This window comes from Melitaea cinxia, chromosome 4 (assembly GCF_905220565.1).
Source record: "Melitaea cinxia chromosome 4, ilMelCinx1.1, whole genome shotgun sequence".
NCBI lineage: Eukaryota > Metazoa > Arthropoda > Insecta > Lepidoptera > Nymphalidae > Melitaea > Melitaea cinxia.
The window spans coordinates 2,867,204-2,889,059 of NC_059397.1; the positions used below are offsets into that span (position 1 = coordinate 2,867,204).

General features: G+C 30.5%; 1 protein-coding gene across 1 annotated transcript in view; it reads left to right on the forward strand.

Moving 5' to 3' along the window:
* Positions 1–682: 682 nt before the first annotated feature.
* The window catches only part of LOC123670133, an 83,944-nt gene continuing 62,770 nt past the window's right edge, over positions 683–21,856 (forward strand). The window contains exon 1 of the mRNA XM_045603639.1: positions 683–752. Coding sequence (XP_045459595.1) covers positions 683–752 — 70 coding nt within the window. The remainder of the gene's footprint in view (positions 753–21,856) is intronic.

Here is a 21,856-nt window from a genome sequence, read left to right on the forward strand (position 1 = left end):
ATGCGTTACTATCATATTAAACTTAATTCAGTCATTTTATTATACTTCCAATTCAGTTTTATCTGCCAAACTTTTTCACTATGTACAAGTAAATGTATTGTTTTTCGAATAATGAGTTAGCCTTACATTAACGAATAGAGCTAATCTTAAGCACTTATTTACTTATAAATTTTATGTTAGTAGCAATTAAATCTGTTGACTTTCGTAGTAAAATTGAATATATGAAATAATTTATTTCTTGTATCTATTATGCTATAATATATTTGTACGTATAAATAAAATATCACAAGCTTTAGCACTTAAAAAAAACAAAAGCGTAAATCAATTTAAAAAGAAAACTCATGAACATTTCGTTGCACCCTAATAGAAGGCAATCAAGCTGAAACGGCAACGCTTAGGAAATAATAAAAATGAAAAGCTAACGTCCAATGAGACGAAAATCGACTGGGACTGACACGTGGTCTCGACACTCGGAGTAAATAGCTGCGTTGAGATACAAAACATTTGATACCCTGCCCCCTCCGAAAGCCTTCACTCGGGGTAGCTTCAGTCGAACGCCGGCCGTCGGAGCGAGCGGATGTCACTTACGACGAATTTTAAGTCGCTTTCGACGAACTTTATGTTACGTCACGTTTGATAGAGTGAGGTTTTAGTGGCATGGTGGTTCGATGATTGAGTTAAAATGGTGTGGCGTAAGGATAAATTTACGTATCTGTGCGCGGTGTTCCTATGGCTGTTGACCTTATTTAGCGGTAAGTTAAGTTATAAGGGTCAAAATGGACTCGAAGGGGTTGCGTTGTGGTCCGTTGCTTTCGACCGTTGCGTAGTTCCTGTCAGGTATCGTGTTGTTATTCCCGGTTGTAATTGTAACCGGACGTTGTCATTTTTTTTCGTATAATTAAAGCATTCCGTTGAAAATCTTGTAACATAAATTATGTATGCACATATAATGAATAGTAATAATTTAAAATTAAACAATAAACAGCAATAACTTTTAACGATAATTTTCTACGTAAGTTTTAAAAAGTAAGCATTTGATATTAATGCAAGCGTTGTCACAGGTTAAATAAATATAACTAAAAAACAGCAACCACTTCTTTTTTTCAAAATTACATTAACTTTTTTCTGTATTAAATTAAAAAATAATTTCGCGCGTAAAAAAAACATCAAATTCAATTATCTGTCGATCATCATTACAGCCTATACAGTCCACTGCTGGACATAGGCCTCCACAAGTTTACGCCAAAAATAACGTGAACTCATGTGTTTTGCACATAGTCACCACGCTGGGCAGGCGGGTTGGTGACCGCAGGGCTGGCTTTGTCGCACCGAAGACGCTGCTGCCCGTCTTCGGCCTGTGTATTTCAAAGCCAGCAGTTGGATGGTTATCCCGCCACCGGTCGGTTTTTTAAGTTCCAAGGTGGTAGCGGAACTGTGTTATCCCTTAGTCGCCTCTTACGACACCCACGGGAAGAGAGGGGGTGGCTAAATTCTTTAGTACCGTAGCCACACAGTACAAGTACAGTTATCTGTCGATAACTTTCTTAAAAAGTGAAGTACGGTGGTGCTCTATTTAATCACTTCTCGATAGACTCTTAAATGATTGATCGCTAAATTTAATATGAGATGGTTTATTTTGTAAGGATTTTCCTTAAGAAAATATTAAATAAAATTAATATTTTTTTTATACTTCAATAATAAAATTGATTTGAAATGTATATAAACACAATATAAAGCGTCACAAAAACGCTATTAATTTTTCATATTTTCAAAGCTATATTTATAATTATTTTATCCCACTTCTTTCTAATGTATATTTTTATATTTAAAATAATATAATATTTAATTATTATTAAAATAGGTTAGAAAATAAGCAGTAATAATAATGTGGTAGGAATTAAAGTACATAAAAGTTCTGATTAACATCAATCAATACTTGCTAACATTTCAAACAAAAGTAGCAGGACCAATTAAATATAAGGACCTATAAAAGCGATTTTAAGAACAGTTGTCATTTATCGTTCAGTGTTAAAAAAGGTCTGCTTATCAATTCAGGTTATATGGAAATGAAAAGAAATACTCAAAAATTTTCTTTTGAAATAAAACATCTTTTAGCAAACGAAGTGAAGCTGTGAGATTATCGACAGAGTGCCTTTTTACAACCGCGTAAATTTTTACTATATCAATATAAAAAAATCTTAACTTTTTTTTTCTTAAAATTCATGACAAAAGTATATTTAATTTTTGTAATTGTAAAATCACAATTCTAATTTAGTGGTGGTTGAAGTAAAAAGTGAAATATATTTTATATGAAACTAGTGACCCGCCCCGGCTTCGCGCGGTTGCAAAAACTATCAGTGTTCCTCTACTATATTATGCATGTATTATACATATAAACCTTCCTCTGAAATCACTCTATTTACTAAAGAAAACCGTTGCATAGTTTTAATGATCTAAGCATAAAGACAGCGAGAAGCGATTTTGTTTTATACCACATAATAATTTACGAGAATATTAAAATAACTTATTATTTATAACACACGCGTGAACTCAATTGAAGTGGAATAGTGGCCTATAATTTTCTATAAATGGACCTCCTCTTCATGCAATTGTAGCTTATTTCGATACTGCTTTGTGGGTAATTTTGCTGTCACGATCGTTATCAAGTTTTTATGATAATAACTAAATTTTCACGTGTTTTATGAAGTTTAGTTGATTTTTACAAATATTTTTAACATTATTGAATCTGTCATTACCTTCATACCAAAACGTTCACTAATATTAAAATACAGTCCAAACTAAAACCTTTTAGAAGCATCACTTTCTCGTGCATAACTTTATTTAAATTGTTTACTATCTGCGCGTATCTAGAACTCATAACCTGCAGGGCGTCATTTATATTTTCCAGCTACTTATAAACTGTGTCGAACTTGAAGCGACATCACACTGAGAACCTATTAAAACTTTGCTAGGATGTTTTTAAATAAATCATGAGAAGTCAGACAGAAATATATGTATTACTAGGCACATGACCGAATTTTACTAGGGGCCAGGGTCACTTTAATGATTAAGACCCGGGGCACTTACGATAAAGGGGACTATGAGTAAAGTCATCAGTAATTACCGTTTGATATGATAATATCGTATTGGTGGTCGGTTATCGGTCAAATCTGATAGGAACTTGGCATTATTCACTGTACTCTGTGTCAGAAAGGCTTGACTAAGCGTACTGTGCGATTTCACAGTCGTTGAGTTCCGATGGTTTGCATATTTAAACAATTATTGTTTTACTTTACAAAGTTTTCCTTTTTAAAAAACGTTGCGCAATTTCGCAATATCATATAGAACCGTCGTTTATAAACAGACTCTGTAAGAAAAAAAAAGTGTCAATAATGACATTTATATTTAGAAAAAAAAAAAACAAACATACTCTACAGGCTTTTGATAGTCTAAATGTATTTAATTAAAAAAAAAAAAAAAAAAAACAAATTTAATAATCTACAAGTCTAAAAAAAACTTTGGAATATTGAAATAAAAAAGTGCAAAAGCTTTGCTAAATAATGGTTTTATAATTTTAACGATTCTGTTAACATTACGCTGCATTTGAATAATATACGGGTATATACCGACTTGCACTCGATAATGACATAGCGCGTATTTGTTCAATGTTACCAACAATGCCTTTATAATTCTTTCAAAAAAAGAAAATTTATGCAGCAATAAAGGGGAAATGGTTTTATTTCTGAGGAAATACTGCAAAGGATTTGAATTTTAAAAATGTGTTATCGTGTTATCGAGCAGACACGATCTTAAGCTTAGTTTATAGCCATTTTGTTTTTGTGTTACAAAATATAATAGTATATTATTAACTGAGCGAACAAAGGAGGACATTTTTACCAGAGTACGTAATTGACACTAAAGCTGTAAGTATATATTTTAGCAAGTCAGGGTTGAATTTTGAATTTTTTTTTTACTGTTGTACTCGTGAGTTAATTATAGTCATTTATTTAATGTATTTTATTATAATATAGATATCTATGTATTTTTGAAAGGAGTACGGAAAATGAAATCACATTCACTATAAATAATTCTAATGTATCAGTGATTATACCTAAAATAATAAAATTTAAAAAATAACAAATTTTTGTATAAGTTTTATTGATGTTACGTATCATAAAAATTATTAATGCATTGTTTAAAACCAAAATATAATTTACTTATCATTGAATATTTTTGTTAAATCTTATATAAAATATTTATTATAATTGAATACGCTTAACAAATCTAACTATAATTGACCTTTAAAATAGTTGCTAGGAAAAGAGATTCTCATAGATTTAAAAATAATACATTTTTTTCACACACTTAACTTTTTGTTTCACCATATTCTGAGGTGGAAAAGAAGCTAACTTTTCTTACAAAATTTGGCAGAAAATCGAAATTTTTTTGGTGTTTGGTAGGTTCATAAATTAGTTTAAAAACATTTTTAAGTTCAATACAGTTGATAATTTAATAGTCCATTCTAGAATGCGCAATCTTTATTTTTATAATTATTGTTAATTTTTTCTCGAATAAGTAAATATAAGTTAAACCTTTTTATGATATTTTTGTACAAACAAATTAAGTATATAAAAACATATTGGCTTGTCTGGAAGAAATGGCTAAATAGCCATAAGTCCGCCCATTGTACTTCACAGTCTGTAAATGTTTTATTTAAATGTGTTTATTGTTTAAAATGTAGTTGTGGTGTACAATAAAGTATAAATAAATAAAAATAAATAAATAAATAAATATAAAACCAAATTATATAGGTAATGTTAAGCATCTTTTCTTAACTTTGTTATATGTTTTTTTTTAATATCGGAAACTATTTATAGTTAAGTGATATTTTTGTGTTTTGTATTTCTGTATATTGATGTTTCTGTATATATGATTGTTTTCAAAAGAAAAGAAAAAAAATATAGCATAGTTCAATTAATTTCTGTTTATATTATTAGAACTGTCTGTTTAGATTCTAAAGCTCGGTAAGATCGATAATGTTGAAAACTGGAAAATAATATTGTTCATTCAGAAAACAATAGTCTGAAACTATGAAAGTGGTATTAATTATTTATCACCATATCAGTAAATCACATTATACAAAAGTGAAATAGGTCAAAAAAAAAAGAAGCGTGCTTTAGACCACACGACTGAAGTTAGACTTCTTTAGCTCCATATAACTTATATTTCCCTCTCAACTTCCGTTCGCTTCGCCCGACCACACTTTCCGTAACGCCATTGTCATGCATTCACCAGCTTACTCCCCAAGTCAAGCTTATGTAAAGAAGTTTTACATCTATATTTATATTAGACTCGAGCGTAATAGCCTAGCCTTAAATGTAGCCGCATCTGAAACCACAAGAGAGATTATACTGTATTAAAAAGAGGCAATCAACACACCTGACACTTGTTGATTATAGCTTATAAATATTATTTTTAATTTATAAATATTTTCCATCGGTTTTCTAATTAAAGTTTTTCAATTTGTTTGGGTGAAATTAAATTTATATGTCGATAAAATATCGAACGCTGCCTTTATTAAAATGTCTGATATTGACATAGGTCCTTGTTCCTAATCGTTTTCACATTAATTTCGGCATTAGATTTAAAATAATATTTTCAAAATGTGTGTGTGTGTGTGTTTTAAGTGTGTTTTCAACCAATTTCCAAAAAGGAGGAGGTTCTCAATTCAATTTTTTTTATGTATGTTACCGTAGAATTTTTGACTGGGTGGACCGATTTGGATGAATTTTTTAATCGAAAGGTACGCCCTACCTTCATGTGGTCATATTTAAATTTAATTGTGACCCTACAAGTATTTTTTTGAGTTATATCTAATAATGCGTATTTACTTGAATATTTTCCGATTTTGATGATTCTTACTGCAATCGAAAGCTAATGCTTGTAATGTAATCTAATTTAAATTTGACCGAGATCTGATTAAATTTTTTTGAGTAATATTCGATAACTCATATTTATTCAATTGTTTTCTCGTCACCCTACGTTGTACACACTTAGTGCAGCGATTTTGTAGTTTTTTTTTTTTATAAATCAAAAGCTAATACGTACTTGCCATGTGGTCCCATTTAAATATGATCAAGATATAATGAGTACTTTTTGAGTAATCTTTGTTGATGCCTATTTATGAATGGTGCGTACTTTGTCACAACGCCATCTATCGGAATGCAGTAAAACTACTTCGGTGAATATCGATTAAATGATGTGACATGGCCAATTCTACTATAATGTAGTGAACTGTATTATCCACTAAGGTAGCAGTTTATTCTTTATAAATAATTTTAATGGAAAGCTCATGCTTGTATTATGGTCCCATTTAAATTTGGTCGATATCAAATGATACAGATCAGATCAGATCCACTTTTTGAGTAACCTTTGATAACGCGTATTTACTTGACTATTTTTCGTCTCCTTTCGTTATTATACTTGTCGATGTAATTGAAGTCGGCTTTATTTTTCGTTTGCGAGCAAACACAATTATTCGATATCTAACATAGAATTTCATAATATTTGGATTCGTTGTACCTAAATCTAAGTGCTATAAGACAATGTTTAGATTTGCAGAATTTGTTATTTTATATTTAAATTAATAAGGGCTAATTCTGGTAATTATTTATCAATTTATAAACCAAAAATAAAAATTAAAAATTTAATGAGTAAAGTAACGTCAATATCTCACATCTGGTTTCGACGCATAAAAGATAATTAGTAACATCAATATTTAGTATCTTAATTAATTGTGGGTAAAACGACAAAAAATATTTATTTATAAGAAAATATAGTGTAGGAGTTTTACTTTCCTAGAACAAATATTGATCACATCTAAACCGAGATTATGTTTAAAGCGATATTAGTCACGTGGGATTTTATTATCAACATATTATTATATATTATAAATGAAATAGTACTCTATAAGTCGTTCTTTTGATTAAATTTTCAAGGCTGAATTACTGATTAAATATTTTAATGGAAAAGCTTCGACCCTGATAAAGGATATTCTGTTAAAAAATAGAAAAAAACGTTCGAATATTGAACTTTATTTTTAAACTTTTCACTTTACACACGGGTATTTCAACTAATTAATTAGTACCTGCTATTATGTATCCATTTTCGCTGCAAGTTTTATAGGCTTTTCGTAAAATTTAAACTCTATGAAATATATTTAAATAAAAACATATTGTTCGGCATATAACGCCATCTAGTGCAGCGTAGAGTAATTAATAGTAATTAAAAAAATGTGGTTTAATTAAGTGAAATTATATATGAAATGGAGTATAAAATTATTTCCACTTCGGTACACAGTGCCGTGTAGTAAACCGTGTAATTTAATCGTAGTTCATAATAATTCAATGATACTTTATTTTAATTGCTGATACACTATTTAAGTGGTAAAAAAGGCTTTATAACTTCTATAATATTTCAATCACTTATCTACTCAAATTATAAATGTGGTAACAGTTAATATTGAAAACGTAAAAGATTATTTTATTTGCTTTTAACTAAATATGTTTTTTTTAAGGTGGTAATTTTATTGGTATCGAAAACGACACGTAAATACCATTAAAATAATCTATGTTAATGTTATAGCGTCTATACATATAAAAATAAAATTGAAGTGTCTGTCCGTGATTTCAAAATAACTATGTTTTTCAATAAAAAAAAAAATAACACGATACTAAAATATAAACAAATGGTTTTAAAAATTTCGTCTGTCTGTCTGTCTTTCTGTTTTTCAGATCTAATCTTTGGAATGGCTGAAGAGATTTTTATGGGGCTTCTACAAAACTAAACACTTTTTATTAAACATGACAGTTTTCAAACGTTTGTCTATATGTCTGCACAACTGTTCCTGGAACGTCTAAAATAAGATAAATTAACCATTCATATGGCAACAAATACTATTTATCATCATCAGGATCAGGATCAGGATTACGCCGTTAAAAAGTAATTAGTATCCACTTAAAATCACCAACGCGAACGAATTCACGGGTACAGCTAGCTTATGTAATATTCATATATATTCCCTTAAATATAATTATAACGTTGCTATAGTTCTTGGAATAGCAAAAGTAAGAGTAATTTATTATGATAAATCTTATTAGTTTATCTAGAAACTTCAAGTTGACTTTTGCTTTGTAACTGTATTTAATTAAACAGCAAAATTCCTTTGTTTGTTGTTAAAGGCAATGACAAACTAGTGAGGTACAATAATGTGCAAAGATAAAATTCATAAATAAAATAATTGGAATAATAAAAGATTAATACATTTAATAAAATATCTTTAAATATTGTATTTCGTTTAAACGTGTGTTCCACTGTCATGGAAAAAGATAAAATTAATTACCGAAGATCACAGCTAAATAATACTGCTTTCAAACAGTGTAGTGTTCCTGTGGTGAGTTAGGTTACCAGAGCTCTTGGGGGATTGGGGGTAAGGTTGGCAACGCGCTTGCGATGCTTTTGGTATCGCAGACCTTTATAGGCTAGGGTAATCGCTTATCATCAAGTGAGCCGTATGGTTGTTTGCCGACTTAGTTTTATGATGATGATGATGATGGTGATGATGATGATGATGATGATGATGATGATGATGATGATGATATTTAATATAGAAAGAGATAAATAGTCTTGCTATGATGTTTAATTGACAGCCAATGTAGTTTTTAAGTGTCACATAATTTTAGTACCTACCAATTGTAATTTTATCGTAGAAACACTTTAGAGTAGACATAGCCACGGACAGTATTTAGTCAAAGATAAAACAAACGTTACATATATGGCCCGTTACTAAATACATAGACCTAAATGATTTACAGATAGCGCAAACATAACGTAACTTTGCAAAGTTTAGACATGTCGCGAAATTTATAATAAGGGTCGTTTTATCTATTGTTCATATTCGCCGCTGTTTGTTGTCACGAACTTGTGTTTTAGGAGCGTTACATTTAAATGTTTGTGCGTCTAATGTGTGCGTTAAATAACAAGGGTATTGTTGATTGAATTCTATTTTCAAATAACAGCAAGTAAGAGGAGGTTAGCAAACTCCTTTCGAATATTAATTTGAATTATGATTGAGTAACTTTAGGTCTTACAACTTAGACTTACAACTTTAAACCGTTGGTCCCGGTTGTTATAGACACCTGATAGTGATCGTTACTCATGCATTCAATAACACCCCACTGCTGGGCATGGGCCTCTTTGTCCATATCGGAGAAGGATTAGCGCTTAATCCAACACGTTGTTCCACTGCGGGTCGGCGGATGTGTTCTCAAAAAGTTGTTTTAAAAACATATGTAATAATCATAACTTCTTGACATTTTTGATTGCAATAAATTAAAAAGTAAAAGTCAATGTCGAATAATTGCTGAACGTACATTTTACCTAAGGGACTAAACTTTTCCAATTTTATTTAATTATTATTAAAAAAATAAATAAAACTAATCTAAACAATGTAAGATAACGATGTAATGTTAAATGAAAGTAACAATGTGTATTGTCTGTTCGGCGTCGACTCGAAATTAGTTACATTAGTTGAAGAGCTCGGTTAGCGAGCAATAAGTCTTGGTTTTTTTTTTTTTTTTTTTTATTTCATTCTACCGTCGGTTTAATTTTTGTTTTAAACTTGTTATATATTTTGTTTACGCACTGTACACTTAATAAAAAGCGTGTTTTGTAAAATATTACCAGTAATTTTACTAGCCCGTTGGTGCAGTTTATAGTCATTCTGCTTTTTGCTCCGAATGTTATGGATTCGATCCCCACTCCGAGTCTGAGTGTAATTTATATGTATATTTATTTACTTTGTTATTATTTATATGATTAGTAATTATAAAAAATATAATTGTATCAAACGGGTATTATCTATAACACAAGCATTAATTTCATTAACTTAGGAACAGACGACCGTGTGTGTATGTTAAAGATATTTTTGTATAATGTTTTACAACTGAGGGTACTATTATTTGGGAGAAGGATATAGGACACCGCTAAGTTTTCGAGTGTTTAATCCTAAAGTTCATTTCTAGTGTGGCTGTTAGGGAAACATCTCGAGAAAACTATGTGTCTTTTCAAAAAAAATCAGTGTAGACAACCGTTCCGCATTCGGTACTGGTTCAAGTAGATGTCTTAATAATGGCTATGGTGAGTTTGATGCCCGCTCGGAAAAGATATTTTAATTCGTACAAATATTTTTATGTCTCCCCACTGTGTCTGAGGGAGGACATCAAATCATCTGTAAATAATTTTGTAATACATATCAATCGCTACACATTATGTAGGTAAGGAAGTGATTCGATAATAAGCTATATATAATAATAATAGCTCCAAGCCTTTTGTTGTTAGGACAGGAGCTTTTCATATTCTCATACATAACCACGTATAGTGGTAGATAGTACTACATTCATAGAAAATTGGCAAAAAGTGAGAACTTTATATTCTGCACTTTTTTGTAATCTCTCTCAAACCATAAGAATATACGTATCAAATAAGTATGTTTATTAAGGGAGGTCTTAAGTCAATAAAAAAAATGGCCTACGACTCCTAAGAATGACAGATTAACAACACGCTCGCAAACCTTTTTAACCGACGAGTATATATATATATATATATATATATTTTTTTTATGTATGTTCGGGGGTAACTTTGTCGTTTATGAACCGATTTTGATAATTCTTGTTTTGTTGGAAAGGAGATATCCTAAGAGTGGTACCATGACAGAAGAAACCAGGATCTGACGATGGGATTCCAGGGAAATCGAGGGAATCGCTCAAAAATCCGCATAACTTTTTACTGGGTATACTGATTTTGATGATTTTTAATTTAATCGAAAGCCCATGTTTATCATGTCGTCACCATATAATTTAAATTTCATCGAGATCTGATTACAACTTTTGAAGTAATTTTTCATAACGCCTATTTACTTGACTATTTTTTCGTCTACCTACATTGTATTACTTGTCGATGTAATTGAAGTCGGTTTTTTTTCGTTTGCCAGCAAACACAATTATTAATGTTATTTATGTTACACAGGTAATAAAATTAACACAATCAAGCATTTTCTATATTTAAATAATTATAAACTATGTTTTAGTACAAAATTAGTAATATATAATAATTAATAATAAATGAAATAATGTATTAGTAATACATGAAGTACAGCGTCACTAAATCCAAACATATTCAATATAGCACGTAATTATAATCTATTCGTAGTTTCGTTCATAAAGTAAGTTACTTTTAAATTCCTACATATGAATAAAATTGAATATTACATTTGTTAAATTTTTTAAAAGCCATAAATTATTGCATTTTCTACAATTTTCTTTATAATATATTGATTTGATTATCCCATATGGAGTTGCTTAAATTATTAATCTATCACTAACAACTAAAGCTCTGTTTAACTCGTCTGTTCGAATATGCAATTGTAATAATGTAGCCCCACCGCTGGGGACGGCTGTCTGTAGTTAATTTATGAACACGCCCCTAGAGACAGATTCGCAATTAATCTGTATTGGAATACAAGTAAAATTACCGGGATGACATATTCATAATATTCACGTCAGTGATACGAGCTGGTTGGATTCAATTACTAATACGTCATCTGTATCTATTAATAGCGACAACAGCAAGGCCTATAAATAAATAAAAACATATATGGTTCTTCCTCTTAATTAAAATTCAAGCAAACGCAGTCAGAAATTTCACAAAAATTAATTAATTTGTCACGTAATGCGGGCGTTCTTACATGTAGATAAGCGTTTGTTTTGAAAATTTTATTTACTATTTTTGTTGACTAGAATTCTTTAAGAATCAGATTTTAAAGTTATAAAGTAAAATGGGTGATATTTTAACTTAATAACATAAAAATATACTCTTGCAAGTAATACTTCAACTGAGGTAGGATACAGCAGGAATTTCGCTCTCAAATAACCTCGACCTTATAGAGACCACAGCTAAATAATACTGTTGTCAAGCAGTATTTTGTTCCTGCTGGTGATTAAGGTGACCAGAGCTCCTGAGGGGGATTGATTTAGGGTCTTGCTACGGTAATCGCTTACCATAAGGTAGCCGTACGCTTGTTTGCCGACCCATATATACGTATTATATAAAGTGTTCAAATAATTTCATATCTTTATTTTCTTCGACAATTTTCAATTCAAAGATAAGATGATAAAAAACATGGATATTTGTGTTACGTCAAAATTTATTCAATTTCTCTTTTCGACATTCATTTTGTTTGTTTCTTAAATAGTCATGAAGCAAAGACAAAGAATTAAATTAATTTTTCCTGCTTTTTGAATGTGACGTTTCATTTTTAAACAATAGCTACTCCAATTTTCCCTTTTATCTTTGAACGTTACACGTAAAATATATTATTGTGGTACTCATTTTTTATTTTTATTTTTGTATAAAAGTATAGAAGTATAATAAAATTCCTTAATTGAAGAGTGAGATTTGAGAGTCTGAAATAATTAAAAATTAAAAATGTCACAATTTTTGAACGCTAGAGTTGAATGTACAAAGGTTAAAATTCAACAAACAAGGCTTTCATAAATAATGTTAAATACGATGAAGCGTCAGATTTTTATGAATCACTTTTGATATTTAATAAAATAAAAACTATGATTTTAATTTTATTTTTTATTTATTTTATTTTATTATGGACAAAAATTATACGTTAGATAAAATAAACAAGTATTATAACTAAAGCATATGTGTTGTTGTACAATCAGCACCATTATCCTCATATTACTCTAATCTTAATGTTATACAATAGTTGCAGCACAAAAGTATCAAGTTAGAAGTAGTTACAATCATATACAAAAAAAATAATAAAATAAAGGGGTTCACATTTAAGCATTGTATATTATAATGATGACACGACATGAAACAAAATATTAAAAGTTACCTAAGTTATCCAAGAAGTCACTTAAAATGTCAACTAACCTGTCTAGCATCGAAAGCCAGAAACAAAAGGCGTCTAGTCCTTTTATCGAGTCAAAATGCTGAAATTGGAAGTTTCCCTTTCTTTTCAATTACGAACACGAAATGCGAAGCCTTAAATTTAATTATAATATTAAATAGTAACTTAGCTTTGTTGTTTGTAGTGACGCGCAAAAATTTGCGTCGTTCTTTTATATGTTAATTAACTAAACAATTGAAAAGAATTCTTGCAAACATTTTTAAATAAAAGAACTATTTTGTGAATCGATAGGGCTTCCTTAAGTAAGGGGCTAAATGTGAACGCACTGGTTAAAATGTCATAGCTACCCCCACAGATAGTAACTAACAGGGCGTCGAGTATTTAGCCTATACAAACATTATTAACTTATGAGTCTTCCCTTTTCAATCCCCCTAGAAGCTCTGGTTATTTTACTTACCATAGAAACACAATACTGCTTGCAAGCAGTATTATTTAGCTGTGATCTTATGTCAGGTAGCTATTTCTCCAGTCGGGATGCTCCACATTTTGAGAAGGATATTTGCTGCTGTATCCTACCTCAGTTAATACGTATTACACATTACATATTACACACTTTATTTTGTACCTATAGTTGTAACAAACTAAAGTATTTTTATTCGAAACTCGTTTTCAACTAAGTATGTCAGTGCTTAAATACAAGTTACGTAAGTCCTAAAGTAGTCTACTTAAACGCATCTGGACTTTCAAGGAAATAATTGATTGAGGATTAAAACCACTCAAAACTAACACGAAGTAACTTTGCTTAACACACTTACTGGGGAAGTTTGATGAAAACACACCGAAGTTAACAGAGTTCCACATATTTTCAGGACAAAGAGAGGAATGAATTACGCATTAAAAACTGGGGGTATTTCCTGATAGTTACTATTAATTTAGAGGTGGAAATATTTTTAATAATTATGAAATCTGTTGAAGTACCCGCAAATTTTAAATCTCCAATACGGACCTTTTTTTATAATAAAACTAGCTGACCCCGCAAACGTTGTTTTGTAATATATTTTATAAACTTTCTCAATCCCCTCCCCCCCCCCTTATAACTTAGGGGTATGGAAAATAGATGTTGTTCGATCCTCAGACCTACCTGATTTGCACACAAAATTTTATGAGAATCGGTCAAGCCGTTTCGGAGGAGTTTAACTACAAACACCGCGACAAGAAAATTTTATATATTAGATTTGAAAAGCCTAACATTAGTGCGTAAAAACGAACAGTTACAAATACAAGTTGTTATGCTTGTGATGTAAGTCTTCCAATTCCAAGAATGTTTTCTCAAATTTATAAAGTTATACAAAATTGTTATTTTAAGGCATTGTTACTTTGGACCCTTTTGGAATCTTTGCATATGACTTATATAATTGTAATTTTAATTAAGGTAATAAATTATTTAATATTACGAGACTAGATAAATAAGTATTCTATGTAAGTTGAATTAACGTAAATAAGAAATAAAACATAGTTCAAATTTTACTAAAGTATTAACGAAATTAAATCCAAGTAAGTGCCATCGCATAGCGAAATCATTAATCGCTCCAATAATGCAACTACCAAAATTCCTGGTCGAACTATTGCTGATGCTCGCATTACTATCAAAGTATCAAGAAGCTTACGCAGTACTTAGGAACTTGTGTAACACATAAAGGCCTCTTGGCATGAGTGCATAATTGAGTATACCCGCTTGAACTGGAGAGGAGTAAATGGCTTCAGAGAACCAGATATCTTGTCTTTCCTTTACTACACATATAATAGCCACTATAATAGGAATACAGGGAATAATATTTGTGATAAACTTCATGAGTTTCAGCGCAAAGTTTAAATTAAATGTCTTCCCTTTTGTATTTAAATATGAAATCAGAAAACTTTTACCTTTTTGTCTACCGCCAGCTCTTTCAGTAAACTTAATATGTCACCTGAAAAACCTTTTGACTAAAAACGCTTTTAATGGTGGAGCACTAAAATGGTCTTTTTATAAATATTTTTTGGCTAAATATAATAAACTACATAGAAACTGGGACGGGACGTACATCCTTATTTTTCGACATTTTAATGGATATTTTCATAAACGCGTTTAACATGCATTACGGCTACGAAACTTAAAAGGTAAACACGAAATTTTGTTCAAATAGATAAAGTTTCTGAACGCGGTGTTGAAAATGCACCAACTTGTGTTTTGACTTAAAACAAATTTTAATATTTAACTTTATAAATTATCTAGACTTACATTAAATTACAATGTTTACTTAGAAAATAATATAGTGTTTTGAGCTAACGCGATCACTTTTCATATTTAAATTTATACTAGCTGACCCGGCAAACGTTGTCTTGCCGCTAAACGCTATTTAAAAATAGAGATTGATGGTAGAGGGTTGAAAATTTAGGGTTGTATGTATTTTTTAATGTTGTATCATAAAAAAATAGAAATTAAAAATTTTGTCTAAAAAATAAAAAAAAAATTTAGGGGTGGACTACCCCTAACATTTAGGGGGATGAAAAATAGATGTTGGCCGATTCTCATAGATACCGGATAAGTACAAAAAATTTCATCAAAATCGGTCAAGCCGTTTCGGAGGAGTATGGCAACGAAAATTGTGACACGAGAATTTTATATATTAGATTTGTTCGGGTGCTTACGGTGAGATCCCTATAGATGAGATCTCAACAAAACAATAAACGTGGTAAGCACTCAAATAAATATAAATTTAAATTAGAAAATAATTTAATTTTTAAAACTTTTCTTAATTTGATGAGTTTTATTGAGTATATTTGAAGAAAAAGGTAAAAATTTCTTGAACTTTTTACGTCATTTCATTTCCTTACTCCCTTAGAACTTGTTGTTTTAAGTGTTTCGTTGTATTTTGTATAATACAAGAAAACAAGATAACATACTTGTCACAAATTTTTGCATTTTTTGTTTTAACCCATGTAATTTTAAATCTCATATGATTTCAACTAACAAAGTTACTCTTAAATCAGACATCTACAAGCTATAAAAACTCAACAAAATTCGTCTATCCATCGAGTCATATATGACCATCAATAGGATAACAGTATTAATATATCGCAAATTATTATTCTTTGTAAGCCATCATACGTCAAAAAGCCTGAACGGCAACCGACAAAACAGACCATTAGTAAATTGAAGATAAGTAATAATCTAGAAGTAAGTCTACTCAAACGATTTCAATAGCACACGTTTCCAATACCATAGAAAAGTCATATCACACATGCATAGACTTTTTTTCTTTATTTGTCTCACTATCGCTCACTATCTCTTCCTTGGTTCAATCCATTCAAGTAGTTGAACACTATACTTCTATATATAGGGGGGTCTATAGAAATTTCTGTCTTCGCTCTTAAGTGCTTTCCTTAGAATCGTGAAGTCACTTATTTATATAGATATTTATATGACTGACTTTAATGTTTTTAGGGTAAATTGGAATACATATACTATAACAAAAAACATTATTCATGTATTTTAGAGCTTATATTTATAATATATTCATAATATAGTAGAGGGACGCTGATAGTTTTTTCGACCGTGCAAAGCCAGGGCGGGTCGCTAATTATCTATAATTATGTATTATTAATAATTCAAATTTCTCTAATTTAGGAAATATATTGATATACGGTTATTTACTGTTGTCGATAAGGTGATTTGAATCACTTCTCGATACATCTAATTCGTGTAAAAATAAATTGTTTAGTGACGTAATCCTAAAACATTCAATCTTGTTTGTTACTACGAAGATATTACTGTTTTATATCTGCTGCATATTTTTTTTCTAACCGTTACAAAACTTGGTACTTTTTATCGCTCCTCGTAAAACCTTTGTTGCGGTTTTCAATAAAATTGACATTCAAACAACGGTGCCAACTGGTGAAGGCTACCATTTGAATAAGTATTTTTATTTTATTTTCTAACTGAATTTTATTTACTTTTGCCGAAGGGTAAGAATAAATGTATCTCGGTGCTGTACTTGTATACTTATTTATCAAATTATATCGAGTTATATCCAGTTGCTTCGAGTGTAACAGTTATATGTTTGTAAGGACAAATAGGAATCTTGGTGTAGTCATAAGAAGACGATGTTGTAACAGTGATATTTGTTAAGATTTTTTTTTTTTTACTTTTTTAATAATCTTTAGTTACTTGAACTTTCGTTGTTATTTTTGGTAGTTTTTATATTCAAGTTTTTATTAGTCATTGTATCTATGAATGAACACTTGCTTATAATAATAATTAGAGCGGCAATTATTTATGAAACAAATGTACGTATATTTGTGGATAACTTTTATTGTTGACTCTGTTAGCAACCATTATTAAAATAAATAAATAAATATGTACAATTGATTGTGCTGTGTGGCTACGGCACTAAAGAATTTAGCCACCCCCTCTCTTCTCGTGGGTGTCGTAAGAGGCGACTAAGGGATAACAAGGTTCCACAACCACCTTGGAACTTAAGAAGCCGACCGATGGCGGGATAACCATCTAACTGCTGGCTTTGAAATACACAGGCCGAAGACGGGCAGCAGCGTCTTTGGTGCGACAAAGCCAGTACTGCGGTCACCAACCCGCCTGCCCAGCGTGGTGACTATGGGCAAAACACATGAGTTCACGTTATTTTTGGCGTAAAATTGTGGAGGCCTGTGTCCAGCAGTGGACTGTATATGCTGTAATGATGTACACTTGACCATGTTATGTTTAGTTTAGTTACATGTTACCTACTTTTTAAAGTTCGATGTAGATGTCCGATGCATTGCACTTAATGAGACGGAGTCTAGGCGTTTGCGTTAGAGTCTTGTGTATTACCAGTTCCAGTTTGTTTTACTGATAGCGTTACAGTCCAATGTATAACGTCTCTTATTTCTTATGAAATACCGCACGGTAGTACAGTATAGGACAAAATTAAATACAGAATTTTCTAAAGTTATTTAAAAGTTTTAGATTTGATCTACGTATTTATCTTTATTTATCTCACCTGGTTTTATATTTAATGTAATCTATTCGCGATAAAATTACATTAATATCGTACTTACAAGCTATTGATGAACGTGATGTTTGAACGCCTATGATTATCCTCTTTTAGTTTTTGAAAGTATACAGTTTGGTTTTTTGTATCAATAACAATGTAAGTTATCAAAGTATGATTGCATACAATAATATTCTACTATTCCTATGTTCAAAAGATTCTTTGATATTGTCACCATATAATTATCATAACACGGACAACTCAGGACGGTTCGTAGTTCTAAGCCCGCATACATCTGACGTTATGAATTGATTCCATCAATTTAATGTGTCAGACGACTTACTGTGATCTTATTTCATCTGTTATAATACAAATGTTAAAGTTATTGTACATTCAATACATTAAAATTTTTATTCTTTTTTTATTCTTTAACTTGAATTTATGTTAGATAATTGTGTTTGCTGGCAAACGAAGAAAAACCGACTTCAGTTATATCGACAGGTACAACGAATACAACGTAGGTAGACGAAAAAATAGTCAAGTAAATATGTATTATCAAAGATTACTCCAAAAGTTGTAATCAGATCTCGATGAAATTTAAATATGATAAACATCGGCTTTCGATTAAATTAAAAATCATCAAAATCGGTACACCCAGGATTTTTGAAAGTTTCCCTCGATTTTTCTAGGATCCCATCATCAGATCCTGGTTTCCTTATCACGGTACCAAACTAAGGAGATATCCTTTCCAACAAAAAAAATATTATCAAAATCAGTTCATAAACGACGGTGTTACCCCGAACATACATAAAAAATATATATCTATACTAATATTATAAAGCTGAAGAGTTTGTTTGTTTGTTTGAACGCGCTAAAGAAATTCGTACATTACAAATATTCAGATGTGTTATTAATTAATTTTATCTAATTGTACATACACAGAGATCATAAGCGAGATTCACGGCTCATAATAAACTTTTGATAGTAATAACATTATTACAACCCGGAGAGCACAAAAACGCATATATCCCACTGATAAACAGAAGTTAGTGAAAATTGAACCTTATGTCTAGAGCTACTAGTTTAAGTATCAAATATTTTACATTTAATAATAATAATCCTATATTATTTATTGCCGTAACTACACATCATAATTGATTACGATATATTTTAAATATTTTATACAAAAAAAATTACAAATTTTTATTTAAATGTAGTAAAAATGCAAATTAAACTATGTGCATAATTTATGAAATAATAAAACCTTAATATATTTTTTGCATAAGTACTCCTTTGCACGAAACTCTTTTTCGAAATATTAAAATTCCAATCTCATAAACGGACACTCAAATAGTTTAAATAGTGTTGAGTTTGCGTTTTTTTCTTGTTAACGAAGCATGTCAGCGAAATTACTAATAGAGCCAAATGACAATGACTCTTTCTGGACCTGTAGTAATCTAACTAAAAGCTGCCAAACGTTTTGCCATAACGTTCACCCCATTAACCAATATATTGGAAGAGCTACATTATCGTAAATGTGTTCTGCCTGAGATTATTTTCGAGAAAAATTCTGTGTAAGATGTTTTTAGTTCAATGATATTTTGTGACATGGTTTTTGGGTTATAAGCCAATATTCTTTAATTAGTAGAAATTTTATCGGTTTCTTTATAAAATAATTATATGACATGGTCATTTAAAGCGTACTAAATTCAGTAGGGTATGAAATTTGTGTCAGGCTAGGCCAATCCCATAAAACATTAAAAAACACCCAGACTACGACAAAAAGCTTTATAGGCACCACTAATATAATATGTCATGTGCTATACCTCATCAATCAATAGATGTGACCACTGCCTCAAGATGTAATTTTATTTATAATGTTTTATTACATACGAGATGATAAATAAAAGAATAACTCAGGCTTAAGATACTTTTCTCGCTTAGAGTACACTGAGAACATATTCGATCTTATTTGTGGGTGTTCTGTGATACCAAAACTGATAGACAAAAAAAAAATAGCAAAGATTCTTCAAAATCTTAGTAAAGCACTTCGTTCTAGAAGTGTATCTCACGAGATACTATAGACACATTCGTCCGGTGCTGCGGTAATGTCCAACCGATTAACCGAACTCGATATGTTTGTTCGGGAACATTCCGGAAGAAGGGCCCGCTTCCGGCCGGGTGATAGCGCTTTATAAATCAAAATTTATCGAAAACGACGTTTTTAGCCATTGCCCTATTTTTTTTTTCTTCTTTTCCACACCCCACTTCTGATATATTAAAGTTCCCATAAAAAAATTGAGTGCATATTTTAAAAAATAAAAAATTAAAACGTATAAACATTATACTGTAATAGTAATTTTTAAAATTTATAATATAGGATACGTTACAAATATCTACTATATATACATTTTATTTTTATCCTCGTGCGCTTCAACCTTACCGCTTATAATAAACCAACAAATATAATAAAAATGTTTCTCGTAATATCGCTTTGTCGGAGTTAAAAATAGGTCATCCTTAATACGAAGGCTCTTTGTGTTGTATAAAATAGAAATGTAAACTTTTTAGTTTAGGTCATATTTCTGTTTTATATATCTTAAGATGCTTATTACGTTTATTTGTTATTGATTTTTATTTCATCTTGTAGTTATGATAAGATATTGCGTGAATATATATTATTTCAATGGTATGATGATATGCATAAATTTTGTATTGAATGGTATGTGTGCATTAAAAAAATACTCGAATCCCTATTTATACATTGAAAAAAACTTTTATATACAACACTTAATGGTAAAACTCTGCGATACATTCGCAGTGTGTCATCTTGATTTCATTTTTTATATGAATATCTTTATCCGGTGTGAACTTTTTGTAGACAGCATCAAGTTATGTAGTTACGAAAAATACAAGTACGTAAAAATAGCTTGTATAAAGTAATACTTTCGAAATATTCAATAGATGTTAAATAGAACCTTTTATTACGCACCTATTAATAAAATAATAGAACAATGAAAGACTTGTTTCGAAAATTAAGAAATAACTATAATTGTTTCAATTTAAAAGCCAGCAGTTAATTGCTCTAGTAATCGAAGGTCGATATAGTTTATTTTTTCCCACAGAATGATTTAAAAATGTACAATTACTAGTTAAAATAAATTTTATATTTTCATGTTATTTTTAGTATGTTGCAGTTATTAGAAAATGGTTTAGTCAACATAATGACCTAAACTGTATTATATTGTTCTCAGAAATTATCGAAAGGTTTGTAGTAAATAAACTTAAATACTTTTATGTTGTTAATTATTTTGCTGTGTGGTTACGGTAGTAAAGAATATAGCCACCACCTCTCTTCCCGTGGGTGTCGTAAGAGGCGAATAAGGGATAACACAGTTCCATTTCCACCTGGGAACTTAAAAAGCCGACTGATGGTGGGATAACCATCTAACTGAAGAAAAAACGAAAAGATGAAAAGAGCAGCGTCTTTGGTGTGACAAAGCCAGCCCTGCGGTCACCAACCCGCCTGCCCAGCGTGGTGACGATGGGCAAAACACATGAGTTCACGCCGTTTTACCGCGAACTTGGGGAGGCCTATATCCAGCAGTGGACTGCGATAGGCTGAAGTGAGTGAATTATTTTATACGAGCAGACACGCCAAACATTTTGGGGATATATATACGCAATAATTTTTTTCTGAATGTATCGATTTTTTTAATGATTATATATGTATACAAATTTTGTGCAGAAAATCATGAATACAAAATTTTGTTGTAATTGTTCGGAAGTTGTGTGAGTACAGAGATTGTAGCGATGATTTTTTTTTATACAGATGTCTTAACAAATT